Source organism: Scardinius erythrophthalmus (genome assembly GCF_964197995.2).
Source record: "Scardinius erythrophthalmus genome assembly, chromosome: 3".
NCBI classification, from domain to species: Eukaryota; Metazoa; Chordata; class Actinopteri; order Cypriniformes; family Leuciscidae; genus Scardinius; species Scardinius erythrophthalmus.
This window is the reverse complement of record NC_138223.1, coordinates 38,463,372-38,489,733: the sequence shown is the minus strand read 5'-3', so window position 1 is coordinate 38,489,733 and position 26,362 is coordinate 38,463,372. Positions and strand designations below refer to the sequence as shown.

Here is a 26,362-nt window from a genome sequence, read left to right as displayed (position 1 = left end):
GATGTATTTGGATGGTAAACTATTCTTTATCATAGGCTTTGTACTTCACTCACGTTCCAATATCGACGGAAAAAATCATCCTCTTCACATGCGCAAAATGGTACGAATTGTAGGCTACTACTGACTATATAAATAGATTGACTATTTTATTATTATACTTTATTATGGCTATAATGAACAGGCTGCGATGTCAAGATTGCAATGCTGGAATATGGGGTGTGTGTGTGTGTGTGTGCGTGTGTGTGTGTGTGTGTGTGTGTGTGTGTGTGTGTGTGTGTGTGTGTGTTTGTGTGTGTGTGTGTGTGTGTGTGAGGCGCGGGCGCGATCGAACAGTGTAAATATGACAACAGGCTGCTCAGTCATTTTGTTCAGGACATCTATGGATATTATTATTTATAGATGTATAATTAAACTTGTTTAAATGCACAGTTTGGTGTTGTTTTGTTTTTAAAAGATATCCTAATACAATAAATGCATTAATGCATTAATTACCGCTTGCGGCAGTTCTAGTAGTTATGGAATTCTGGCACTTCTAGTGTTAATATGTCATTGCTGAATAAAACTATTATTTATTTTAAACGAATAGTTCACCAAAAAATTCTGTCATCATTTACTGACCCTCAAGTTGTTTCAAACCTGTATGAGTTTCTTTCTTCGGTTGAACACAAAAGAAGATATTTTGAAGAATGTTGGTAACCAGACAGTTAAAGGTAGCCATTGTCTTCCATAAAAATATACTATGGAAGTCAATGGCTACCGTCAACTTGTACCGTCAAACAGGTTTGGGACAACTTGAGGGTGAGTAATGATGGGGGGGGGAAATCATTTTTGAATGAATTATCCCATTAAAAAAAATTTACTGACCCCAAACTTTTGAATGCTAGTATAACAAATGAATTATTCCTAACATGGGCTTCTCTTTCTCTATTCATTTTGTAGGTTAATTCATTTGGCTCGAATTTTCATGGGATTCACAGGAGCTAATTATGGACCAGCCTAGGGAAAGACGTTCACATACACACTCACAGAGGACCGTGCATATCCACATCAGTGTTAATTAAACAATACCATCGCATCACTGTGATTCAAATGTGTCGGGATGGGAGTAACTTAAAGCTGGAGAATGAAGAAAATCTGCATTTGCACCTCTCCTGAAACCCACACAGATTCTCTTACAATGAAGATACGACATTCTTGAGAGCCAAATTATGATTTTTTTTTACTGAGCTAATCAAAGAAAAGTATGTAAATACAGCAGGAGGCTTTAAGATTTACACAACACCATGCAGAGTGTGTGGGAGTGTGAGAAATCATGCAAGTCTGCATGTGTGTCATGTGTGTCAGCACATTGAATGTCGAGATGATATAAACAAAATCGTGCATGGAATACTGTATCCCACAATGCAATTCACACATCTTCCATTTCCAGTGCCATAATAAATGAAATAGTACTATTTTAAAGCCCCCCTGTGGTGAAAATCAAGCTTTTAATGTTGTTTAATTGTCTATGTGGTGTTTTTAATATGCTTTAAGACAAACCATGTGCAAATTCATAAGTCAACACCATTACTGAGTATTTTCTCCTTAAAACTGCAGTGAATCAAAGACAGTCTCAAAAACGCAGTTTGAAATCGCTGGTGTTTCTGACGTCACAAACCTTGTAACCAATCACATCACGAGGGGGGCGGGCTTTAGCATATGTAACATCCAAGCTATTTAAAGGCATGAAGATGAAGTTTAAATATGTGATTTTGATGAGTTTTAAGGGATACAATTATTGACTAAAGTGAGACTTTAAAAAATAGTATTCAGTATATGGTAGTGCAGTGTGCATTAAACACTACGCTGCACTTTATTTTATTCATATTTGGCTTCATTTAGGTTTCTCTATGTGGGAGAGTGTGCAGACAATAGTTTGTGAAGGTCTGTGTGACACTCACTCTACGGGAGGGCTGATATCATCTGGTTTGGTCTCGAAGAAGCGGAGAACTTCCTCGCTCTGCGAAATCTGGGGAGGAAGCCGGACCAGCGCCTGACAAGACAGAAAGAACATGAAACCGGACAATCAAAACATCAAGACAACCACCCAGAAACACAGCAGACTAATGAATCCACAACTATACCAAATGTTGTTTCCTTTTGAAATCTCAGTAAGGATCGGATGTCTAAGATGACGAAAAGGAAAAATCTTTTTAATTAAGCAAATTAAAACATCACCACAGAAAAGGTGTATTCAAGTCTGCATAATGAATAAATGTAAATGTAATAAACCTCAAGGAGGTTTACACTACTTGATTTTAGTTTAAAATACTTTAATGGCATTCTAAAGACGCCAGTTTGCTTCAACAAACTGCATAAATGTTTGTCTAACAAATTCACTCCGTGTTCCAACTGCTTTCAAACCTCTCAAACATGATTTGAAAATTAGCGAAAGAACAGAGGAAAATAAAAAGGAAAGAGAGAGAGACTGACAAAATGCCTCTGAAGAATCCCTGGAGTAAACGCTGTTATTTATTTATCTTTGAAGAACACAATGCAATTAAATGGAGATCTAATTAAAGCTTTGAGGAAATAGCTGGTAAACATCCTACGTTTAAGCCCTTCAAAAACACATCTCTCTCTCTCTATCTCTCTCTCTCTCTCTCTATCTCTTTTCTCTCTATCTCTCTCTCTCTCTTTTCTCTCTCTCTCTCTCTCTCTCTCTCTCTCTCTCTCATGGAAGGATGTTGATGGGTTCTACACTGAAAGGACAGAGGAAATCTGGAGGAACTGTCACATAATTAAAGGTTGGTTTAAATAAATGTTAAACTAGGGCTGTCAAATTAGTCCTTTAATTTAGTGTGATTAACATTTTTTATTCAAAATTGAACCAAAATAAAACAAAACTATAGACATGTCCCCTGAACTGTTCATACAGTTAACTCCATAAGGATATGTACAACCAAAAATGCCACCCTCACCAAATTTGTTGTATTAATCTTCTACTCGATTGACATTATAAATGGGCATCTGAAGGACACATTTACATTAAGATTAATTCTATGTTCTATTTTTTTAGAAGTGTATTTTTAATGTCCTTTGTGTGGATGTCATGGAGATTGTTGTCACAACAGCAGTCTTTCCAAGACATCCCATAATCTCACTATCTCAGCTCAGTTTAACAGCTGCTCTCCAGTGTGTGTGTGTGTGTGTGTGTGTGTGTGTGTGTGTGTGTGTGTGTGTGTGTGTGTGTGTGTGTGTGTGTGTGTGTGTGTGTGTGTGTGTGTGTGTGTGTGTGTGTGTGTGTGTGTGTGTGTGTGTGTGTGTGTGTTTGTTTACATCCACTGCGTGTGTGTGCATGGATTGTTTTAAAAAAAAGTGGGCTCTATTCCATCAGGAAGGAGGTGGAAGGAAAGGAAAAGAGACAAGACACTTGAAGGGAAAAGATAAAGAGAGGGAGAAATAGAGAGGAGGAAGAAACAAGTCATTACAATCCCACAAACTAATCTTAAGGGTGTTATTCAGTAACCTATAGCTGTTGCAAAGTAAACATGACAGCGGACACGAATAAGTGCAAGTGTCTGTTTGGTGTAATAGCATTATCATATTTCAACAAGATGGCAGATATTCTCTGATAATGAGGCAAATTCACTCTCAAAACCTGACATGGTGAACATGCATAAAATGCAGCACCGTTGCTAAGTGTGAAATTTGTGGTTTGCTGGGATCTGACAACACTATTTAAGGCTTGAAACCCACTAGAGGAAGTCGAAACAAAAGGCCAATGGGTCTTGAAGGTTCTAAATAGTTTCAATACAATATTTTTTATGAAATAAAACAAGTTGGTCAGTGTATGCAAATTAGAAAGCCGTTCTAACTGCTTTTAAAAGAAAATTAAAAGAGCCTAATTACAAAAGTTGACCACCCTAAAATACATCGTATGCCATTAATGTTTTTTAATATAAATATGAATTATTATTTTTTAGAATTAATGTTTCTTTAGCTGATAAATAAAAATAAAAAAATAAGTACTTATCCTTTATGAATGGATTTTAAATTATTTATTTTAGGTAATTCTTCTTTAAACAGCAGGAATGTAGTCCGAAGAATATCAGTACAGAACATAAAGGGGCTTAATATTGAACCCTGAGGAACGCCAATGCCATAGCCACTCTCTTAATGATGTTCTTAACATCATGTGCTGAACACACACACACGTATGCGTGTGAGCAACACTTCCCCATGACAACATGTGACACACACAGTGTTTGTCAAAGGAAAAGTCTTACAAAGAACCTCTCACAGTTTAATGGTTTTTACACATATTTGATAAGAAAATAAATGAGGACAAAACACAAAGGCACAGACAAAGAGGAAGGAAGGAAGGAAGGAAGGAAAAAAAAGCAACTTACTCTGCAATAGTCGTCAATAAAGCGTAGTCTTTTCATGGCCACGTCTCTCACATGACTTCGTCGGAATAGGATTTTGCCTTTAAAATAAAAGGTAGAGTCAAATATTTGGTCTACTTCACAAGATCAAGTTAGCATGATGAAAAATAAGCGAATGAGGGCTCAACAATAAGAGATTTTTAAGATTTAGGATCCTAAGATAAAATAAGATTTATTTATTTTATGTTTTTACGTGAAATATGATATAAAGGATATACACACAAATATGCACATGTAAAAATATGCAACTTGACCAAGCCAGTGAAAATATTCATTGTTGAGCCCTGCTCACTGTAAGCAAAGCCCAGAGTATTTTAGAATAACCCATCGAACAGTGTTCGGAAACATGAGCAGCAACTGAAGAGAACCGCCATGTGTTCTTCTTGAGATCTGGAACATCTTAATCAGATTCAGACGTTTGGAGGAGATAAGATCACCACGTAGCACCAAACTCCAGCTGTCATGTTCTCCTGTCTCAAGCTGTTTATTCTCAAGTAAAAACTGAGAGATACTCAGCAGCGTGCAGAATGAATTCCTTATGAAACAAACATTTATAAAGCAAATGTATATTCACCTTCATCTGTTCATTCTCATATTTTATTATCACTGTATGTGCTCCTACTGCCTCCTCCTCTTAAAAAAAAAACTGACGTAAAGACCTGATGAATTATCAGAAGGGTTCAGAAGGGTTATCTAAAAGTTGCTGTCTAAAGTTTTCAAGATATAAACCATTAAATTCAAAGACAATGGACCTAAAATATTGAGGAAAATATCGCAAATATTTAATTATTGAAGTTTATAGAAGGCTTGATATACAGACCCTTTCCAAAAAATTAGAATATCATGGAAAAGTTTATTTATTTCCATAATTCCATTCAAAATGTTAAACTTTCATAGATTATAGATTCAGGGCCCACAACTTAAACGATTTCAAGTATTTAGTTGTTTATTTGTACAAAATTTGGGCTTCCAGCTCATAAAACCCAGGAAAACAGGATTTCAGAAAATTTGAATCTTACATGAAATCACACAGTAATTACACAGTGATACCATGGTCATTGAACCAGGTTTTGGTTTTTTGGCAGTGTGGGCAGGTGCAAATCCTGCTGGAAAATGAAGTCAGCATCTCCATTAAGCTTGTCTGCTGAAGGAAGCATGAAGTGCTCTGAACATGTCCTGGTAGACGGCTGTGTTGAGTGGACAGCACAGTGGATCAACGCCAGCCGACGACATGGCTCCCCAAGCCAACACAGACTGTGGAAACTTCACACTGGACTTCAAGCATCTTGGATTGTGTGCCTCTCCATTCTTCCTCCAGACTCTGGGACCTTGGTTTCCAAATGAGATGCAAAATTTGCTCTCATCAGAAAAGAGGACTTTGGTCCACTGTGCTTTATTAAATCCAGAGTCAACGCAGCCGTCTACCAGGACATTTCCAGAGCACTTCATGCTTCCTTCATTTTCCAGCAGGATTTGCACCTGCCCACACTGCCAAAAGAACCAAAACCTGGTTCAATGACCATGGTATCACTGTGTAATTAATTACTGTGTGATTTCATGTAATATTCTAATTTTTTGAAATCCTGTTTTCGTGTGTTTTATGAGCTGGAAGCCCAAATTATGTACAAATAAACAACTAAATACTTGAAATCATTTAAGTTGTGGGCCCTGAATCTATAATCTATGGAAGTTTAACATTTTGAATGGAATTATGGAAATAAATAAACTTTTCCATGATATTCAAATTTTTTGGAAAGGGTCTGTATATCCTAAGGTATAAAATATGAATACGCCTTTTAACAAAGGAAAATCAATACAAAATTATTGCTAGTGGATGGATGTAATCTGTGTATCGATAAAAATCTGATCTGTCCCTCTTTACTGTCCCAGTGGAGTCCAATAATCAGACTGGAATTAAATGGAGACAGTGCATTGATTTAATGGTTTGACACTTGACACCCTAATATTCCCTCACAACGGCTGCAAATGGTTTTATAATCCACTTAATATTATAGTAATCCAACCAATTACATTGCATTCCAGTAAATAATACAACGGAGCCAGTGATCATCTGAGTTTGTGTGTTCAAACTGAAGGATGTGAGAACAAACAGAGAGCATCAGAGGGACTGCTGGATGACAATACATTTCCAGGGAACAGAACAGCCGCGTCAGCAAGGAAAACGTGTCTCGATCTCTCTGTGTCTCCGTCTCGCTCTCCTCTTTTTCTTCTTATTGATGGCTCTTGTTCTCAGGGAACGGTGCTGCTCATCTCAATGACTCGTGTGCCTGTTTCCAGCATGTGTGTGTGTGTAAGTCAAGAACAGAAGCACAACCCTGTCCCAGCATAACCATGACTTATTGTGGACAGATCTGCTGACACCATGTATTTGCAGGTCTGTGTATTTGTGTGTGTGCAGAGGAGGAAGGGGAGGACATATTCCTCCCAAAATCACCTGGAAGAAAAGGGATAATCCGTTTTTTGGGATCTTTCTGCCCTCCCTCGATTGGGAACTTGTCAAGAATCTGCATCTGTGGGAAGACACAAGAAACAAAACATGTAAACGACAATGATAACAGACACCGTCAGTAATAATAATACCAGCAATGGTACAAAAGAGCACTATTTAGATGCATAACATTTACAAAAAAAAATGAATATATGAAAAATGCCACATGGATTATTTTTGTACGATTTAACGAATTAACTGTCGAATCAGAGTTTAGAAACGATTCACTGACAGTCTAAAATGATTCACAAAAATGAAATGCAACATACTTCACTCTTAAAAATAAGGGTTTTATTTCTCACAGTGATGCCAAAGATGAACCATTTATGGTTCCTCAAAGAACTTTTCAGTGAACAGTTCTTAAAATAACCATTTATCAAGAACATTTTAATAATCTAGAACATTTCTATACTATAACCTTTAGTGGAATGGAAAGGTTCAATGAATGTTAAACATTCATGGAACCATCAATGCTGATAAAGAAGCTTTATAGGTAGTAAACAAAGTGTTTTGGACTAATAGGGAAAACTTCCACATTCTCCTTTCTATGCATAATGAAAAATTTCATGATCTCTGTTTAAAATCCTGAGCTTATGTTTCCTGAAAACCCAATCATTTTGTTCGCTTCATTTTCCGTCACTTTCCACATTTCTTGCCTTTTGGGGATATGAAGTACAAACAGCTGCAGATTATTTCTAAAGATCCCACAAACAAATGTAAATCTCAGTACTAAGAATTGAAAACAACTACTGGAAACCATCAACAGAAGCTGGAAGATTCAACATGAGCTACTCCCATGCAAATGTGACCCTGTAAGAGCTCTGCCTGGAAACTCCCGGTGGGCTGAGCTCATTAGAAACATTTACAAGAACTGAGAGATTGAGTAAAGTTTAAATGTAGCTGTTGTGGGAACCAAATTGCTGACCATTCCAATGAACAAACATATTACGCAAAGATTACGAGGTTAAAGAAACTCTAAATGAAAACAAGAAATAATACTGTCATTCAACATGAAAAACAAATACTAATAAATTCAGTGGGGATGCTAGTTTAATTCCAGACTTTTCCCGAGCCCACTTGTTTCCTGCCGATAGAATCTTTGGAGCAGTGTTAATTTTGACTATTTAGATGTAATACCTCTTTAAAAAGTTTCTTTATAGTCTTTAGATTTAGAACTTTTAAAATCTCCTGTAAAAATGCACATGCACAACTGTTCCAAAGTTAATGGGAGGGTATAGGCAATTTTTTTCATAAACACTTTTTGTTATTCTGGTTGAAACTCTCTTCACATCCTGATAGCGATCAATTATAGAAGTGGTCTAAATATTAAAAAATTGCTGAATAAAAATATTTATTCCATTAAATTCCATTCCACTGACCCCAAACTTTTGAACGGTAAATGTACATTGCAACATGCAATTCACAAATGAATTAATCAGTTGGCACAGTTCATTTTAATGAGACAATCGACCAATTGGTAAATCAGACTGAACTGAACACAGGAGTTACTGGTCTGTATCACAGATGTAATTAGTTAATCACTTACTCACTGAACAGGCTTGAATTATTTGCTCACTCACTGAACCGAAGGTTGAGATTTCTGATTTAAAATGACCCAAGTAATATACCGTGCTGTGAGTAGGCTATACTTTTGAAACCTTAAAGGGATAGTTCACTTTGAAATAAAATTTTGGTATGTTTTAGCTTACCTCAAGGGCATCCAAGATGTAGGTGTCTTTTTTTCCGCAGTAGTTTAAATTTTTATATTTTTAGGTCAAACCGTTCTTGTCTGTCAGTCATTTAATGCAGGTCTATGGTCACTGTCTCAAAGAGCATTAGAGTCCGAATTAAACAATTCCCCATCGTAAGTACACATTGATGGCCTAAGGCACGAAACGAGCGGTTTGTGTGATAGATATATTAGATATAGATATATACACTAGATGTCGCCTTAAAGACATTCGTTCCAATGAACTGCCGTAGACAAGGTGACATCTAGTGTATATATCTATGCACCAGTCTGTGTACACGTCACACACCAGGATGCGCGCGCGCCCTCAGATCACTTGGACGTGGCTGTGTATAAGAGGTAAAAACGATATAAATACTGTGAGTTTTCTCACACAAACCGCTCGTTTCGTGTCTTAGGCCATCAATGTGTACTTACGATGGGGAATTGTTTAATTTGGACGATGTGGAATTGTTTTAATTTGGACTCTGTGCTTGCTCTTTGAGACAGTGACCATAGACCTGCATTATATGACTGACAGACAAGAACGGTTTGGCCTAAAAATATCAAAATTGAAACTACTGCGGAAAAAAAGACACCTACATCTTGGATGCCCTTGAGGTAAGCTAAAACATACCAAAATTTATTTTCAAAGTGAACTATCCCTTTAAATCTTAAAAATGGCCATTTTGCAAGCCAAGCAAAATTTCAGTGAAATTAAGCAGGAAATATTGTTTGAATCTATCAAATATTGTTTGAATCTTTACAATTAGAATTGTTTGAATCTTTACAATTAGACAATCTTTTCTAACAAAAAAGGGGGACAAAGCTACATGGAATAGAGTTTGGAGGCTCTATTTCTGTTTGCTATCTTTCTAATAGGCTTTTAATGTCTTTCCCACAAGGCCTGTCAGAATGTATGTTCTCCAGGTACAACAAGGTCAGGCTGTGGAGCCAGGACACACCAGATGTGCAGTGTCTCTCATTGTTTCTCACTGCTGGTCCTGTTGAAATATCCCCCCTAGAATCCATGGCAGTGAGTAATTGAAATCCGAGTCTGAATCTGTAATTGAGGGCATCAAACACACATGCGGCTAACCTCTGTGTTTATATATGTGGGGGTCACTGGTGCACACCGAGAGGGTTGTGAGGATCTGGGTCAGATGGCATGAAGAATTGGAGGCTAAAAACGGATCACGTCTCACAGATGTAAAACATCTTTCGTTTTCCCAGACCCTGAACTTATAATAATGATAATAACGCATAATTTGTGCTTTTTGCAGATTATCTGAGTCACTATCAACCATAGAGCTGCAGAATGTATGTATATGTTATTTTTAAACAGTCAGTAGATCTTGTTTATAATTTACACTACCAGTTAAAAGTTTGGAATAATTATGATTTTTTTTTTTTTTTTTTTTTTTGATTTTTTAATAATTAAGAAGTTCTGTGGAAACTATGATATACAGCCATTCAAAAGTATGGGGTTTCACAACATTACAAAATATTTCACAACATTACTGTTTTAACTGTATTTTTGTTTAAATAAATGCATCCTTAGAGAGCATAAGAGACTTATTTTTTTAACAATATGAATGATTCCAAACTTTAGATCGGCAGTGTTGAATATTTACAATGTTTATCAGGTTCACAAATGTGACTCTTAGAATGTGATGTGTTCCAGATATGCTTTTTGACCCTGTTTGAGAGCAAATTCAGCTGATGCATATTTACACCACATACACAAACACTGGCCTAAGTGTTGATCAGCGTTTAACCAGAGAGAAATAAATAAATGAATCAAATAACTTGTATTTAGAACTCTGGAGGTTGTGGAGGATGAAAACAAGACATTCACTGTTCTGTGTGAAGAGCAAAACAGAGAGGGAAAAAAAATCAAGATACATAGATAAAGAGAGAAGAGGATTATACAAGGAAAGAAAATGAGAAATGGAAAGGGAAATATGTTATAAGCTGGATAAATGAAATGACAGTGAGCAGGAGAAGAGGGTGAAGAGGCTGGGACAGAAGAGAAAAAATAAAGATGTGAGTGAGAACAGAGAGAACGAGGAGAAGTTGCTGTATTCCTCAACCACTGAGGCACCTGGAAGACTTCCTGAGTCTCCATAGCAACAGGGGGCGGGAAGAGAGGAGAACGAGCCAGTGATTGGGTGATGGTGTGTGTGGAAGAGAATGAATGTGAAGAATTTAGACACACACACACACAAACACACACACACACACACACACACACACACACACACACACACACACACACACACACACACACACACACACACACACACACACACACACACCTATACCATACAACAACATGCCATCAACTTTTCAGTTCCTATGAGTTCTGCTGACTGAGCATGTGTGGAACAAGTTCATTCCCATTATACCTCTTCTGATATTATAGGAACAACACACAGCATTATTCCAAATACCTCTAAGAGTGAATGTCACACAAAAAAATGGCTTTATTTCACCCCAGAAACCAACAAAAAAAAAATCTATATTTTAACTCATAGCATGGTACTGACAATTAATTGGGAAGAGAGTACTTGTTATGAATAATATCACACAAGCATCTAAATAGTCTTAAAACGGACTTTTTTGCACATAAATAAATGCTAAATCTATGGTGATTTATAGCAGTAATAATAGTAAGAAATGGAAAAAATGACATTGAAACATTTCTCCTATCTGAGATGAGAGCGATTGTAACTCCAGCAAATTCACAGCTACAATGTTTTGGGTGTTTGCCAGGGTGTTGCAACCACCCAGAACATTGGTGGTAAAAATAAGTAAATAAATATTAATAATTATCATTATTATTTTTACAATTGTTTTTTATTTTGGGGTCAAATATGACTTGAAACATTTCTAGAACGAGAGAGCGAGAGTCAAAAATCACTTATGAATTGATATACTTAAAACGTCACATCACAGAGCTGCACCATGGGGCCCTCGATCAAATTCAGCTCCATGAGGTCTCCTATCTGATATGAGAGTGATTGTAACTCCAGTAAAGTCAGAGATAAGTGTGTGAACCACATAAACCTCTTGATTAGCCCTTTCAAGGAGCTGCACCAGGAAGCCCTCCTGGTAAAACACAGCCAAAGAGTTTGAGGATATTGCAAGAGAGTGAGCTCTATCATGCAGCTCCATCATTGGGCTTATTGAAGTCATTTCATAACACTTAAAGGGGTGGTATAATGCCTTTTTCACAAGATATAAAATAAGTCTTTGATCTCCTCAGAGTGTGTATGTGAAGTTTTAGCTCAAAATACCCCACAGATATTTTTATATACCATGCTAAAATTGTCACTTTTTGAGGGTGAGCGAAAACACACCGTTTTTGTGCCTGTCCCTTTAAATGCAAATGAGCTGCTGCTCCCGGCACAGTGGGCGGAGCTTCAACAGCTTGTGTCCTTTTACCTCACACAGACATGCACTGAAAATCTCAAAATCTTTTAGCCTTTTATGTTCAAACCGAAGTCAGACAATGATGGAGAGACTCAAGAAGAAGTGAAAACATGTAGACAACATTTCTGAATGGTTAGTTGATGAATTTATGTAGCTTATGTGTAGTTATCTTCTAGTCATTGATTAGCATAATCTGTCATAATAATCTATAAATTGCGTTCCCGGGGGCGGGTTTATGTAAATTCTAAGGTTGGAGATGTCACTAACCCGGGAGGAATGTCGTGTAGTTCCTACCAGCCGTTTGTTGTAGTCCTTAAAAAGCTATTTCTTTAAAAGCAAATATCTCCATTTGCTTTGAACTTTGAGAATTGCAACTTTGCAAATGTTGTTTATGCTCAAACAGCAACATTACACACTAACTAAAGTTAGAAAAGTGAAATCATAATCAACCACCCCTTTAAAACAGTGATCTGATCCCTGCTATAGAGCTACACACAGGGGCTGCACTGCAGTATTAAAGGGGCTATATTCTACACTTTTATAGCCTTTATAATTAATCTAATGTTGTTAAGGCTTCTTGCTTCTATTTTTTATCTGTCTTGCTCCTTTCATACATCTGCACACATCCCATGACCCAAATAATGACAGTGGTCAAGTGACCCATTGCTAATGCTTGCTGATTGGGCTCATGTTGCATGATGTCATAAACAACCAATTATCACAGAGTTCAGTTTGTACAAACATTGACTTATTCTAAGAACAAGATGTCAGCTTCAAAGAAAAACAATTCTCAGGGAGATCTGAGAAGTATTTCAAATGAGTCAAACAGTCTCAAAAATTACTTGCTGAGTGAGTTTCGGCAGGGTGACAGATATCCAAACATGAAAAGCTCTCACATGGCATAATCCACCTGGAACCATACAAAGCGTGCTCTGAGTCTGAACATTCACTCAATAAACTGATTTTGCACAGAGAATTAAAAAAAAAAAAACTTTCACATTCTGTCAAGAAAATGTTAGTGGTGCTTGCCTGTTCAAAAATCCCCACTACGATGCTAGGGTGTTTAGCATGGTTGCTAGGGCGTTGCTATGCAGTTGATAGATGTTTTGGATGGTTGCTAGGGCGTTGCTATGCATGGTTGCTAGGGCGTTGCTATGCATGGTTGCTAGGGCATTGCTATGCAGTTGATAGATGTTTTGGATGGTTGCTAGGGCGTTGCTATGCAGTTGATAGATGTATCAGTGCTTGCTAGGGTGTTGTTTGGGTGTCATTATTATTTTTATTATTATTATTTAACACCAAAATAATCACAGTGCAGTTTAATCATATTATTACATTATTAATATTATTAAATGAATACCAACATCAATATAATACTATTAATAACGATAATAATAATAATTTTGGCTGCTATTCTCACGTGGCTGTAAAGATTGCACGCAGGAAATTCAACAGTCTTTACTTGGAAACACGCAGGATAATACAGTTATCAAAGTCATAGAACACTACCATACAAACATAAATGAGACTGAGCAATGAACAAACTAAGGGATTAAATACACAAATTGATTAACAGAACTAAAAACAGGTGCGTAATATAATCAGTGGCCATTGAAACTAACTAGCAAACAGAACTCGGGTAAATCGGAACATGGCAAAGAATAAAAACGAGACCAAAACAGAACTAGAACGTAACAGCTATATTATTAATTAATATTCTGGTTCATAAATTTGCTTAGATAGCTCGATCACTAATTTAGTGTAATGTGATCTTTCAGTTTCACCAATATTTATAAAATAAGCAAGTCTGGTTGCTTAGGAAGGTAAAGGTAATTGCATTTGAGGTACCAAGCATGATGGGTTACACACTGAATAGTATTACTTAGGGTTTGAGGTTTGTTCAAATCCCTGACTTCAAGTATATAAGCAATAGTAATGCCTTAGCGACCAGCACAAATAATCAAAGGTTCCCTGTTTGGGTACAGAGAAATAAACTCTCTGGCTTTGGCGTTTCAGTCGGCTTTTATAAACAGCTTTCAAGCTGATCTAAGATCAGCTCTTCCCCATCCAAAACACTGGAGTGCCTGTCTTAAATCAAGGTAAAAGGCGACTGGTAGCCAAAGGGTGAGAGTAGTTACACTGATCCAAGAACGCAGTAAATCCCCTGATTACAGCATTACGGGCAGCTTTATTGATTCCATTTGAGTAAACGGTGTGAGAGATGGAGTAAAGCGAAAGAGAAAAAGAAAGAGAAAGGTTCATAGAGAGAGAGAAAGCTGTTTTCCTTGAATTATTCTGTTGGCTGGAGCTCTGATTGACAGGACACACATGGATTCAATCGCGTACAATCACAAAAGCACTTCCACTACACACATGAACACAAACACATTTCTGGAACCTAATAGTGAGTGTGACTCACTCCAGGCCTGCACACACACACATACACAGGTTACTAATGGATAGTGTGAATCAAGTCCGGACATGCATTAGTGAGCACAGTATCAGGTTTCAGGAGACATATGTGCACTTGGACTGACAACACACTTACACACATATACACACTCTATATATACAGTGCAGATCAGGGTTATTTCTGGTGGGAAGCGAATCAAAAGGTTGTTTTGTGATGTTGAATGAGCAGCAGCCCAACATTGAGAGAGACTACTGGCTGCCACACGACCAGAGCAAGAAAAAATTGCCAAAGAACCCATGAAATCAAATTTTGTGGGTTCTGTAGATTTTACTCCATATGAGTTCCCTTTGAGGTTATATATGCTAGTGTACTTGTGAAATGCAGTAATGCATCTAAAATTTCAGTCCTTCTCTTGCATGAAATCGAAACAAAAATACTGATGACTGAACCTGGACTGGTTGGTAAGATTTTTTTCTTTAAAGAAGTCTCTTATGCTCACCAAGGCAGCATTTATTTGACCAAAAAAATAGCTTTAAAATAGCTGTTTTCTATATAAATATAGTTTAAAATGTAATTTATTCCTGTGATGGTGGTAAAGCTGAATTTTCAGCATCTTTACTCCAGTCTTCAGCGTCACATGATCCTTCAGAAATCATTCTAATATGTTCCTCAAGAAATTTTGCTTATTATCACTGTTGAAAACACCGCTTCATATTTTCGTGGAATCTGTGATACAGGATTCTTAGATTTAAAAAAAAGTCAAATCATTTATTTGAAACAGACCAATTTTTGCGATTATAATTGTCTTTACTATCACTGTCGATCAATTTAATGCATCCTAGCTGAATAAAAGTATTTTAAAGAAACTAAAAATAATACTGTGTAGATTTTTGTCCAATGCTCTAGAATAAGAATGTCCCTCCCCCTAAAATCATTTAACGATTTCTGTGTAATTTTAACACATTTTTGTAATTTTTTAAACTCTGATTTCTTTTTTTATTCTTGTTAAGATACATTTATGCTAAAACATGAAAGCATCAATTTACGTTAGAACGATTTTATAATTTACACAGAAATTCATCATGCTCATGTTTCATGAATGACGCTCAGTATGTTGGTGAAACTGAAAAATGTTACCCTAGCCAAGCGCAACCAGATTAATCGCAACCGTTGTCAGTTTTTTTATCATGCTGCATTGGCTGTGCATGTCGTGTGGCATTTTGAAACAGTCTGAAATTTTCAATAAGTCATACTGAACAAATTGTTCATCCATTCCTTACAGCCTCCCAGTTCTGTCATCATTACACAACTCCAGTAATTCCAAACAAAAAAAAGGTGTTCCATTAAATATGGAATGTATTCTGACAAACTAAGTTCTATTACAGGGTTCAAACCTAAACGTTTGGTTACCAGCCTTGATCTTTTTTGCACCACCCCAAATTGCAACTTAGATCTGAGGTCAGTCTGAAATTGTAAGTTCAACCAAGACAAAGAGGGAATCCAATGCCCTTGATTTGACCCTAAGCCTGACCCCGAAGACCAGACAAAATTGTGTGGGCTGTGCAATGACAGATTGTCAGATGTTCTATGTGTCATCAGAGACGCTTGATGCAACATACGGGTCCATATTAAAATTAATCACACACTGACACACACATTCCCAAATGTGTCACGTATTCCTCACCTGTCTCTTGTTACATTTGGCGGACGTGCTTGAAATCCACCCACGCACACACATACACACATATACTACTAAGATCTGAGACTAAAGAGAAGGAGCACATGAGTAACTGTGGGTGTCCACAGATTATTTGAGCAGTATATGTAGGGCAGCCAGCAGCAGGGATGAAGAGTTTTGGCAGTCTCCTCTGCCCACACCCAGATTTAGCCCCTGTTCTCCTCACTCTCTCCATATGAGGAGCCAGGACTGGCTTGAACCCCAAAGACAGCACAGACACAATCAGGACATACTGTACTCTTACTGACTTTTGGGCAGTGACAGCACTGCAGACTGCTACTACACACTAGTTTAGTCTCACTGACTTGACACGTATAAGGAACTGTGTCGAGTTGGTTGAATATGGTGTGTATTCTGTAAAGAAACAGGAGATTGGCATATGTCTTGGAAAAGTGTGGTTGCACATTCTGGTGTCACAATAAAAAAATATTTGGGAGATCTAGTATGAACCCTGTTATGGAAACTCATTTCTACTTCAAAGTAAAAAAATAAAATAAAAAATAAAAGGTTACTGCAACTTCATATTTCACAATTAGGATGTTGATTCTTAAAACTATGAATTTATATATCCTATTTTTTACTTTATATCTTACAATAGGGCTGCACGATTAATCAAAATAAAACCGAAAATGTAATAATTCCTTAGTGCAATTATCAAATCGAAAAAAACTGTCAAAGTGTGTCATTGTGTTCTTACACGTGAGAAGATCATTATCCAGCAATGTATGCAGCGTCTCTAATTGTTTTTTAAATTCAAATGGCAATTTTTATTAAAAAAAAAAAATAGAAATTCGATTTTTTCCTGAAATCATGCAGCCCTATCTCATGCAAATCTTGCCATTGCAATTTTTTTCTCATAAATGTGACTTTATATATCATAAGGTGACTATATCTTGCAATAATACTATACATCTTGCAATTGCGACTTTATATCTCACAATATGACTTTAAATCTCGCGATTGTGGCTTTGTTTTTCGCAATAGCAACTTTAACTCACAAATTTCACAATTCTCATTGTGACTTTATATCTCATAATGTAACTTTATATCTTGCTATTTGACTTTAAATTTCGCAATTGCAACTATGTGAGGTATAAAGTCGAAATTACGAGAAGCAATGTGACTTTATATTGCGCAATAGGACTTTATATATCGCAATGTCGCAATAAAACTATCACAATATCGCAGTAAAACTTTTAAAACTTGCAATTGCGATTTTGTTTCTTGTAAATGCAACTTTATAAATCGCAATGTGACTTTACATCTCACAATATGACTATATCTCGGAAAATTACTTTAAATCTTGCAATTGCGATTTTGCTTCCCGTAAATGCGACTATTTCTCACAATGTGACTTTAAATCTCGCAATTGTGACTGTTTCTTGTAATAGCAATTTCCTCACAATCTAGCAATATCACATTAAATTTCACAGTTCGTATATCTTATAATATAAGCAAATATATTATTATTATTATTATTTATCTTATATCTCACAAATACGACTTTAAATCTTGCAATTTGTCTTTAAATTTTGCAATTACAATATGTGAGATATAGGGCCCTATCTTGCACCCAGCGCAATTGACTTTGTACACTGACGCATGTATCATTCCTATTTTGCACCCGCGCAAAGCGGACTTTTCCCTCCAAAGACGCACGTCGGTTAACTAGCAAATACACTTGCGCTCCCCGGGGCGGTTCAGCGCAAAGAGGAGGCGTGTTCCGGCGCAAACGTTCCCTCATGCTATTTTGCAGGTTTAGAAACCAATTCCGCCAGTGACCAGGAAAAACCTAGTCTAAAGTCAGTGGCGCGTTGCGCATGTTATTCATGCTATTTTAAGGGCGCATGCTTGGCCATAATCAATGTAGCGTGTGCACAACGCGCATTACAATTTGATGCTCTCATCTACACAGAAGCAGCCGTTTTCATTTTTGCAAATCATACATTATTACTAAGAAAAATATTAGGTCTTGTAGGTCTTGATAAGCCTAGGGCTTCTACGTATCCCTTTTCGAACAGTGTGATTATTATGCAAAAAAAAAAAAAAAAAGGTTTTGTTTTTCTTGATTTTGTTTTATTTTTATTGATGGATATTTAATGTGTTGCTGTCTTTGGTTTAATTTATTTTTTAATTGTTCGAAATAAAGATTTCATTCATTTATTCATATTAATACACGAGGGAAATCATTGTTGTGTCCATGAAGATGTGAAAATAAAATAGGCATAAATCTAGCTTACACATTTAATCATACGCCCAAATTATCATACGCCTGTTTCACCGAAGCTAATTTGGGTGTGTTTGTTTCTCCATCCCCAGTGTCACTTCTCTGTGTTTTACGGCCGTGACGAGGACGTCGGTCTCCTTGGCTGTGAACCGCTCCTGGTGCGCGCCTGGCAAATCCGCCGTTATAATAGGAATCCGCTTAGAAAAAGCGCGCCTGCTCTTAAAGGGAATGTGAGATGTCGCTCTGATTGGTTTATTTCACGTTACGCCCAAACCACACCTATGAATAATGAAGCTACTTCAGACCAACCCCTTTTAGATTTGCGTCGGGCGCAAGAGTCATTTATCCCGCCGGGAAAATAGCAACAGCGCCAAGACCCGCCCACAAAGTTACTTGCGCTTTGCGCTTTGACACTTGCGTTTCAGATCGTTAAAATAGGGCCCATAAAGTCAAAGAAACAATGTGACTTTACATCTTGCGATATGACTTTAAATCTTGCAATTAAGATTTTGTTTCTCGTGAACGCGAATTTATATATCACAACGTGACTATATCTTGCAATATTACTATATAAATCTTGCTACTTTGTTTCTCATAATAGCAACTTTACCTCACAATCTTGCAATATCACTTTCAATTTTTAAAGTCAATTTAATACGACTTTAAACCTCATAATGCTACTACACATCTTACAATATGACTTTAAATTTCACAATTGCAAATTTGCAAGATGTAAAGAAGCAATTATGAGAAACAATGCGATTATATCTCACAATATGACTTTAACTCACACAAATCTAAAATTGAGATTTTATCTCACAATGTGATTTTATTGTGATCCAAATTGTTACTGTATATCTTACGATGTGACTTTAGATCTAACAATTATGATTTTAAGTGTATCTCGCAATTAACTTTTTTACACAATTTACCTTTTTTACTTTTCTACACCCATTTAATTAAAAGAAAAAAAAAGATGATGAAAAATGACAACAAAATGACAACTGTTTTGGTGCACGAAACCTTCACTAACATTATAAGTTACCTTCTGGGGAAAAATAAAACGATACTAAAGTAACAGTAGGCAGTGGACCTTGAAAGAGCCTCAAATAGAAAAAGAAGCTCAGAACATGCTTTGTTGAATGTCTACTACAGCGAGTGAGAGAAAGAGAGAGAGAGCATGTGTGTGTATATGAGAGTGTGCCAAAGGACTTCCCCTGGGAGAGTGGCAGTGCCCAAAGTAAGTGTGGCTGTGTGTGTGTGTGTGTGTGTGTGTGTGTGTGTGTGTGTGTGTGTGTGTGTGTGTGTGTGTGTGTGTGTGCGTGTGTGTCTACTGTAACCAGGTGCAGAGAAAACCCCAGCAAATCTGGGTCACCCAAGAAAACCAACACTTCATATCTGTGACCTGATCTCATTCCTGCCAGCGACATAATTACATATTCCACATCTGTCCATCACAATGACTATATGAAACAGTGCTTCAAAGTCAGACACATTCATTATTCTAAACCTCTGTGAGTAATTTCCATTTCTTGTGCCAACCAGGCTAACTTCAGCACATGGGATCAAACGGAGGAACGTGCCCGTCCCAATGACGGTGTGTGTAAATTGTACAGTGAAAACTCCAGAGGGAAGAGTTTAAACAAACAGAGTCCTCCCTTTCATAGAAAGACTTCTACAACTAACTCAGTTTAAAGCTGGCTTCCCGTGCACACCCTTCCTTTTGGGGTTTTGTGTGAGTGTTTGCCTTTAGACCAAAGAGAGATTCATTTATTTATACTGAGCGACCTTATTCACAACATTTGTGCCACACAACTTAACATTATGACTAAAACATTCAATAGCAATGTGTGCGGTAGGTAACAAGGAGTCAGTATATAATATATAATTTGCACTGTGTTCCATGTCAAAAAACCTAGTGAGCTACCCAGACAACATTTTAAAGTCACCATGAAATCAAACAATTTTTGCTTTTTTCATGAAATATTGCGGTATGTAATATAAATTATTTATCTGTACACATCTTCTTTTTTTTATTCATGTTCCCTCATTATCTTCAATCAAAATAACTTCCCCTGACACTTGCAGTGTTGTCTCTTCTCTTCTCTGATGATGTATTTACTGGAGTGAGGGCGGGACAACCTGTCACTCACATAAGATCGACCAATAGCAAACCACAAGCATCCCATCAATTCCACATGGACAAAATCAAGTCCCGCCCTACATTATTTCTTGTTCGTGAAGCCATTTCACTCGGATATACGTCACAATAGTGCCAATTTTCATGCCAATTTTATACACAAAAGGCTGTTCCAATAATTAGGCAGCAACAATTTTAGCAAACAAAAGCTAATTTTAGTCAAATTTTAAGACAACATCACATGTATCCTCTGTAAAGAAGACACAAATCAGAGTGAAAAATCAACTAAATATTTTTCATGGTATTTTTATACGTCAATTGGAATAGAGTCCCCAAGAGTCTCCTCTGTGTTTCACATGAGGAAAGCTATGTAGTGAGGTGAGCACGTCTACAAAGAGAATTCCAGATGAGTGAGGCTTTGTTTTGTTCAGAAAGCTGCCTAGATAGTAAAGAGTGTAAAATCTTTTGTGAGTGTAATATTTAATTTTTATGGTAAAAATAAATATATATCATAAAAAAATACATGTTTTTGGGATTTAGTCCATTTGAGCTGAACTAACCTTGCCTTTTCATGATGATTAGATATTTATTTAAAAAATAAAACAAACTTAATGTCTCTCTGTGATATCATTTCCTATTTTAAATCACATTAAACATGCTTGCATGTTGGGTATTTCACATTTACTTACTAATAATAATAGCTTAAACTGCTTCACTGTTTCAAGTATTATTGCATTATTCTTTTTATTATTGTTTCTTTAAAAGATTATTGCATGTAATTTAGTCACTCACAGCAGCTTACGTTAGTTTCTACATATAAAATCTCAGTCTCAGTTGTCTACAATATGTTCCAAAACAGCTTAGATGTTGTCCATGCTGCCACTGCTGAATAGAAGGGAAACGATTTACTATTTTTATTCTAATAGCTCATCGGCTGGTTTCAGTCATATACTAGCTCAAAGCTTGTTTGTGCGGCAGTACAGACTCAATGTCTATGGAAACATCAAAAGACATCAGAGAGGTGGTCAAAAGCCCAGAGTCTGGCACCAACACAGAGAAATGCACAATAAACCCACATTCAGACGAGTACACACACAAACATGACCACAGCAAACACATCAAAAGAGTCCCACTTCATTACTAGAACCAAAACATCCATCACAACACTGGCACACACGTCCAGATCACACATCCTGTTACACAAAACTTCACATCCAATGCTTATTAGCTTTGGAAGCTCTGCAATTATGTTGCATTTAAGCATTCAGCTGTGTGTCGGATGTTTCATAAGGAAAAATAACAGAAACGAATGAAATGGTTGTTATCAAAAAGTTATGGAAGTTAAATAAATTTAGTTATTTAATGAAAAAGGTTTGATTTCATATTGAAATGAAAAGATATAATTTATTTCTCTCTCTCTCTCTGGTTGGTTCCCAAACATAAAAAAAAAACAATTAAATAAAGAAAAAAATACAGTAGGATGAAAACCCCCTTCTAAATGGACTCGACTATGAAACACTAAATTTAGTCTCTCTTGCTTTCTTGCTTGATGGCCTCAGATCAGGAGCCAAGGGCAACTTCTCTCTTCACCACAGGCTCAAAACCCTCCATTGTCCCTTTGAGCACAAGGCCAGTGTGTCTCTGAAGTGTAGGTGTCGGTCTTCTGACTACAACTCGACCTTGCTCATGAAACAGGCCTTTATCCAGCTTCAACAATCAAGCTCCTTCTTCCCATGCTGACACCAGTACAGTAGGCAGAGCTGAGAGTCCCTGAACACCACCAAAGTGCTGAGGCCGTGAGTTACTCCAGCCATTGGTGCCATTGGCATGCCTGTAATGCCTTGGTCTAGACAGCCATTTTGGACTTTCGGGCCGGGCCGGGCCGCCTACGCATTCCCAAATCTAGATTGAATGACCCTCCATTTGCCAGGGCACGTACTGAGGAGATCCTCCAGTGTCAGACGGGTTCATGTTCTGAATCATTTTGAGGTCCAAGGAAATAGAGCAGGCGAAGCTTACGACAAAAAGTTCAGCTGCACATATCTATAATCTAAACTAAATATCATTGATATTTTACTACAGACCTGTGAATAAAGGGAAGCGAAAAAAGGCATCCAATATTGTCAAGACCTATATATTTGAGATAGTGTTCTACAGTGGTTGTAGATGTAAAATGTCTTAATCAGTATCGATTTTGGCAATACTGGCCTAGTACTTGTTCAAAAGGTGCCCTTACATTTTTAAATATTTAAATTAAATTAAATTAAAATTATTAAAAAAAAATTATTAAAAAACTACAAACATAAGATAGTAGCTACTTGTTAAACAGATGACTATAAAATAATGTTTGTATATAAACAATATGATAAAATAAAACAATAGTAATTGTAAAAAAGGTGTCTCTAAAATAGTATTTAAAATATATATATATAAATAATTATTGCCTCGAAAGTACTTGTTGAAAAGATGCCTTTGAAAAATACCTAAAATAAATGATTAAAAAAACTTTAATATTACATTCAAACTTAAAACTAAAATAAGACGCATTTATGAAGATGTGAGAATGGGAAGAATGGTGATTTAAGCAATTTTGAGCGTGGCATGGTTGTTGGTGCCAGACGGGCCGGTCTGAGTATTTCACAATCTGCTCAGTTACTGGGATTTTCACGCACAACCATTTCTAGGGTTTACAAAGAATGGTGTGAAAAGGGAAAAACACCCAGTATGCGGCAGTCCTGTGGGCGAAAATGCCTTGTTGATGCTAGAGGTCAGAGGAGAATGGGCCGACTGATTCAAGCTGATAGAAGAGCAACTTTGACTGAAATAACCACTCGTTACAACCGAGGTATGCAGCAAAGCATTTGTGAAGCCACAACACGCACAACCTTGAGGCGGATGGCCTACAACAGCAGAAGACCCCACCGGGTACCACTCATCTCCTCTACAAATAGGAAAAAGAGGCTACAATTTGCACGAGCTCACCAAAATTGGACAGTTGAAGACTGGAAAGTCTCGATTTCTGTTGAGACATTCAGATGGTAGAGTCAGAATTTGGCGTAAACAGAATGAGAACATCGATCCATCATGCCTTGTTACCACTGTGCAGGCTGGTGGTGGTGGTGTAATGGTGTGGGGGATGTTTTCTTGGCACACTTTAGGCCCCTTAATGCCAATTGGGCATCGTTTAAATGCCACGGCCTACCTGAGCATTGTTCCTGACCATGTCCATCCCTTTATGACCACCATGTACCCATCCTCTGATGGCTACTTCCAGCAGGATAATGCACCATGTCACAAAGCTCGAATCATTTCAAATTGGTTTCTTGAACATGACAATGAGTTCACTGTACTAAAATGGCCCCCACAGTCACCAGATCTCAACCCAATAGAGCATCTTTAGGATGTGGTGGAACGGGAGCTTCGTGCCCTGGATGTGCATCCCACAAATCTCCATCAACTGCAAGATGCTATCCTATCAATATGGGCCAACATTTCTATGCTTTCAGCACCTTGTTGAATCAATGCCACGTAGAATTAAGGCAGTTCTGAAGGCGAAAGGGGGTCAAACACAGTATTAGTATGGTGTTCCTAATAATCCTTTAGGTGAGTGTGTATATATATATATATATATATATATATATATATATATATATATATATATATAATAAAATAATAAAATAAAACTAAACTATACAAGTCAGTGCAAATAGGATTTAATAGTTCTATGGATCCAAATACAACAAATTCCAGTTGGACACCTATAGCTCAAAAAATGTCCCCATATCCACAAAATCAAAGGTTTTCAGGTTTTCAAGAAAATGCAGCAATCAAACGAATGCAGTTCCTATGCACAGCATCAAGAGCCTCTCAGTCGATGCATGTTAAATCCTACGGTCTTGGTTTGGTCGTGGACAGCTTAGACTGACGGAGTCAGCTTAGATGAGAGGAAAACGCAAAGCAGATGTCTTGACTATGCTGTTTTGTCAGGTGTATTATTGTCCTTATCCTCATCTCAACCAGATTAGCAGCCCACACAATGACGCTGGGGAGCCTGCATGTATGTCCAGGCTTTCAGATCAAGAACTCTATAAGACGTGTATGAAGAATGACGCATTTTGCCACCCTGTGCTTCTATTGTGCCTTTCACAAAATGCTTTCATTTTATAGCATATAAAAGTGGGTTATTGCTCACTAGATATATTTTTGTGATGGTAAAGATGAATTTTCAGCATCATTAGTCCAGTCTTCAGTGTCACATGATCCTTCAAAAATCATTCTATGACGATTTGCAAGAAACATTTCTTATTATTATCAATATTGAAAACATTGCTGCTTAATATTTGTGGAAAGCGTGATAGTGCCTTTTTTTAAGGATTCTTTGATAAATGGACAGTTCAAAACAACAGCATTTATTTGAAATATATATTTTTTTGTAATATTATCGATGTCTTTATTGTCACTTACTTTCTCTTTTTTTTATTGCAGACCACAAACTTTTGAACGCTAGTGTAAACCGATCATTACAAAACAGTTGTAGTCTGTCAGTAATCATAATTTAAAATAATAATAATATAATATACAACATTAAAATATAACGTAGTAAAAAACAGTCCTGTCAGTCCAAATGCTACTATTAACATGTTAGCACGCTAAAACCATCTCAAAAAGGTTACAGTGTGTCTCTAAATTCACGCCATTTAAAGTATGCCTATTAAAAATATTCAAAATCCGGATAAACTCAGCTATTGACTAGCCAGTTGCTGGATGACTAATCGAAAGCATGCTGACTCATTCCTATTGCTGTTTTTTTATACCCCCTTTTTGTTACCTGTTCATTATATTCAATTTCTCTCACCTTCTTCCTAAAACAAAAATAGGTTAAGAAAAGAACACAAATTTAGAGTTATAGGGTCAAAAATTCAGGATGAATCACCTGGTGCATTATGCAGAAGTCAGGACTCTGCAGTGCTGTACGATAAGATGAAGACCTGAGCATAGTACACTACTGGAGCCCTGCCAGAGTATTTGACAATGAGACACAACCACCTCCTCTAAGGAGTATGAGAGGAGTAATCTAAGCAACAGAGGTCACCTCTTAAAATTCTGCTCACAATACTTCATTCTGTACCTGCATATCCTTTTGGGATAAAGAATCCACTTTAACCAGTCTCCAAGCTTTGAAACAGAGGCAAGCTTCCATTTACATAACATCACAAAATTGCCACTATAGTCCACAGTTTAAGTCTGAGTTAGCTATACATAAGCTCTGTGGGTGGCTGTTCCGCAGAGACCAAAGAGGACAAAATAAACCTGAAACTTCAAACAAGAACCTAGAAGTACAAACAATACAGGCCTCCTGATATACATCCAAGAATATACACCCACCGTTTATGACCATAGTGCTTGCTTAATAACCATATTTCACTGTGCATAACCATTGGCAAGAAAATTTAGATCACTGTAGCTATGGTTTCTACAAAACCATTTTTTTCCACATAGGAAGTGGAAAAACATGACTATACCTACATTTTTGCAAATCTCCCCGCAAAAAAATGATAAAATAAAAAACAAACCTGTACAATTCACTGTAGTTTTCAGCTCAAACACGATTGGCATTAAAATACCAACAAAAATTTTTTTTCTCCTTGTAATATACTATGATATCAGCTCAAAACACAAATGTGTTTTTATTTCACGTTTGCTTTTGTTGACACTATCGGTTAGGTTTAGGGTCGAGTTTAGTG

The 26,362-nt window shown here is 36.9% G+C and overlaps 1 protein-coding gene across 5 annotated transcripts in view; it reads right to left on the bottom strand.

The window, feature by feature from the left end:
- sh3pxd2aa (SH3 and PX domains 2Aa) overlaps positions 1-26,362 on the bottom strand; it is a gene marked incomplete at its 5' end in the record, with an annotated part of 104,060 nt that overhangs the window by 59,201 nt on the left and 18,497 nt on the right. For all 5 annotated transcript variants that reach the window (XM_081362513.1, XM_081362514.1, XM_081362517.1 and 2 more), the window contains 3 exons: positions 1,941-2,032; positions 4,392-4,468; positions 6,883-6,958. In XM_081362513.1, coding sequence (XP_081218639.1) covers positions 1,941-2,032; positions 4,392-4,468; positions 6,883-6,958 — 245 coding nt within the window. The remainder of the gene's footprint in view (positions 1-1,940; positions 2,033-4,391; positions 4,469-6,882; positions 6,959-26,362) is intronic.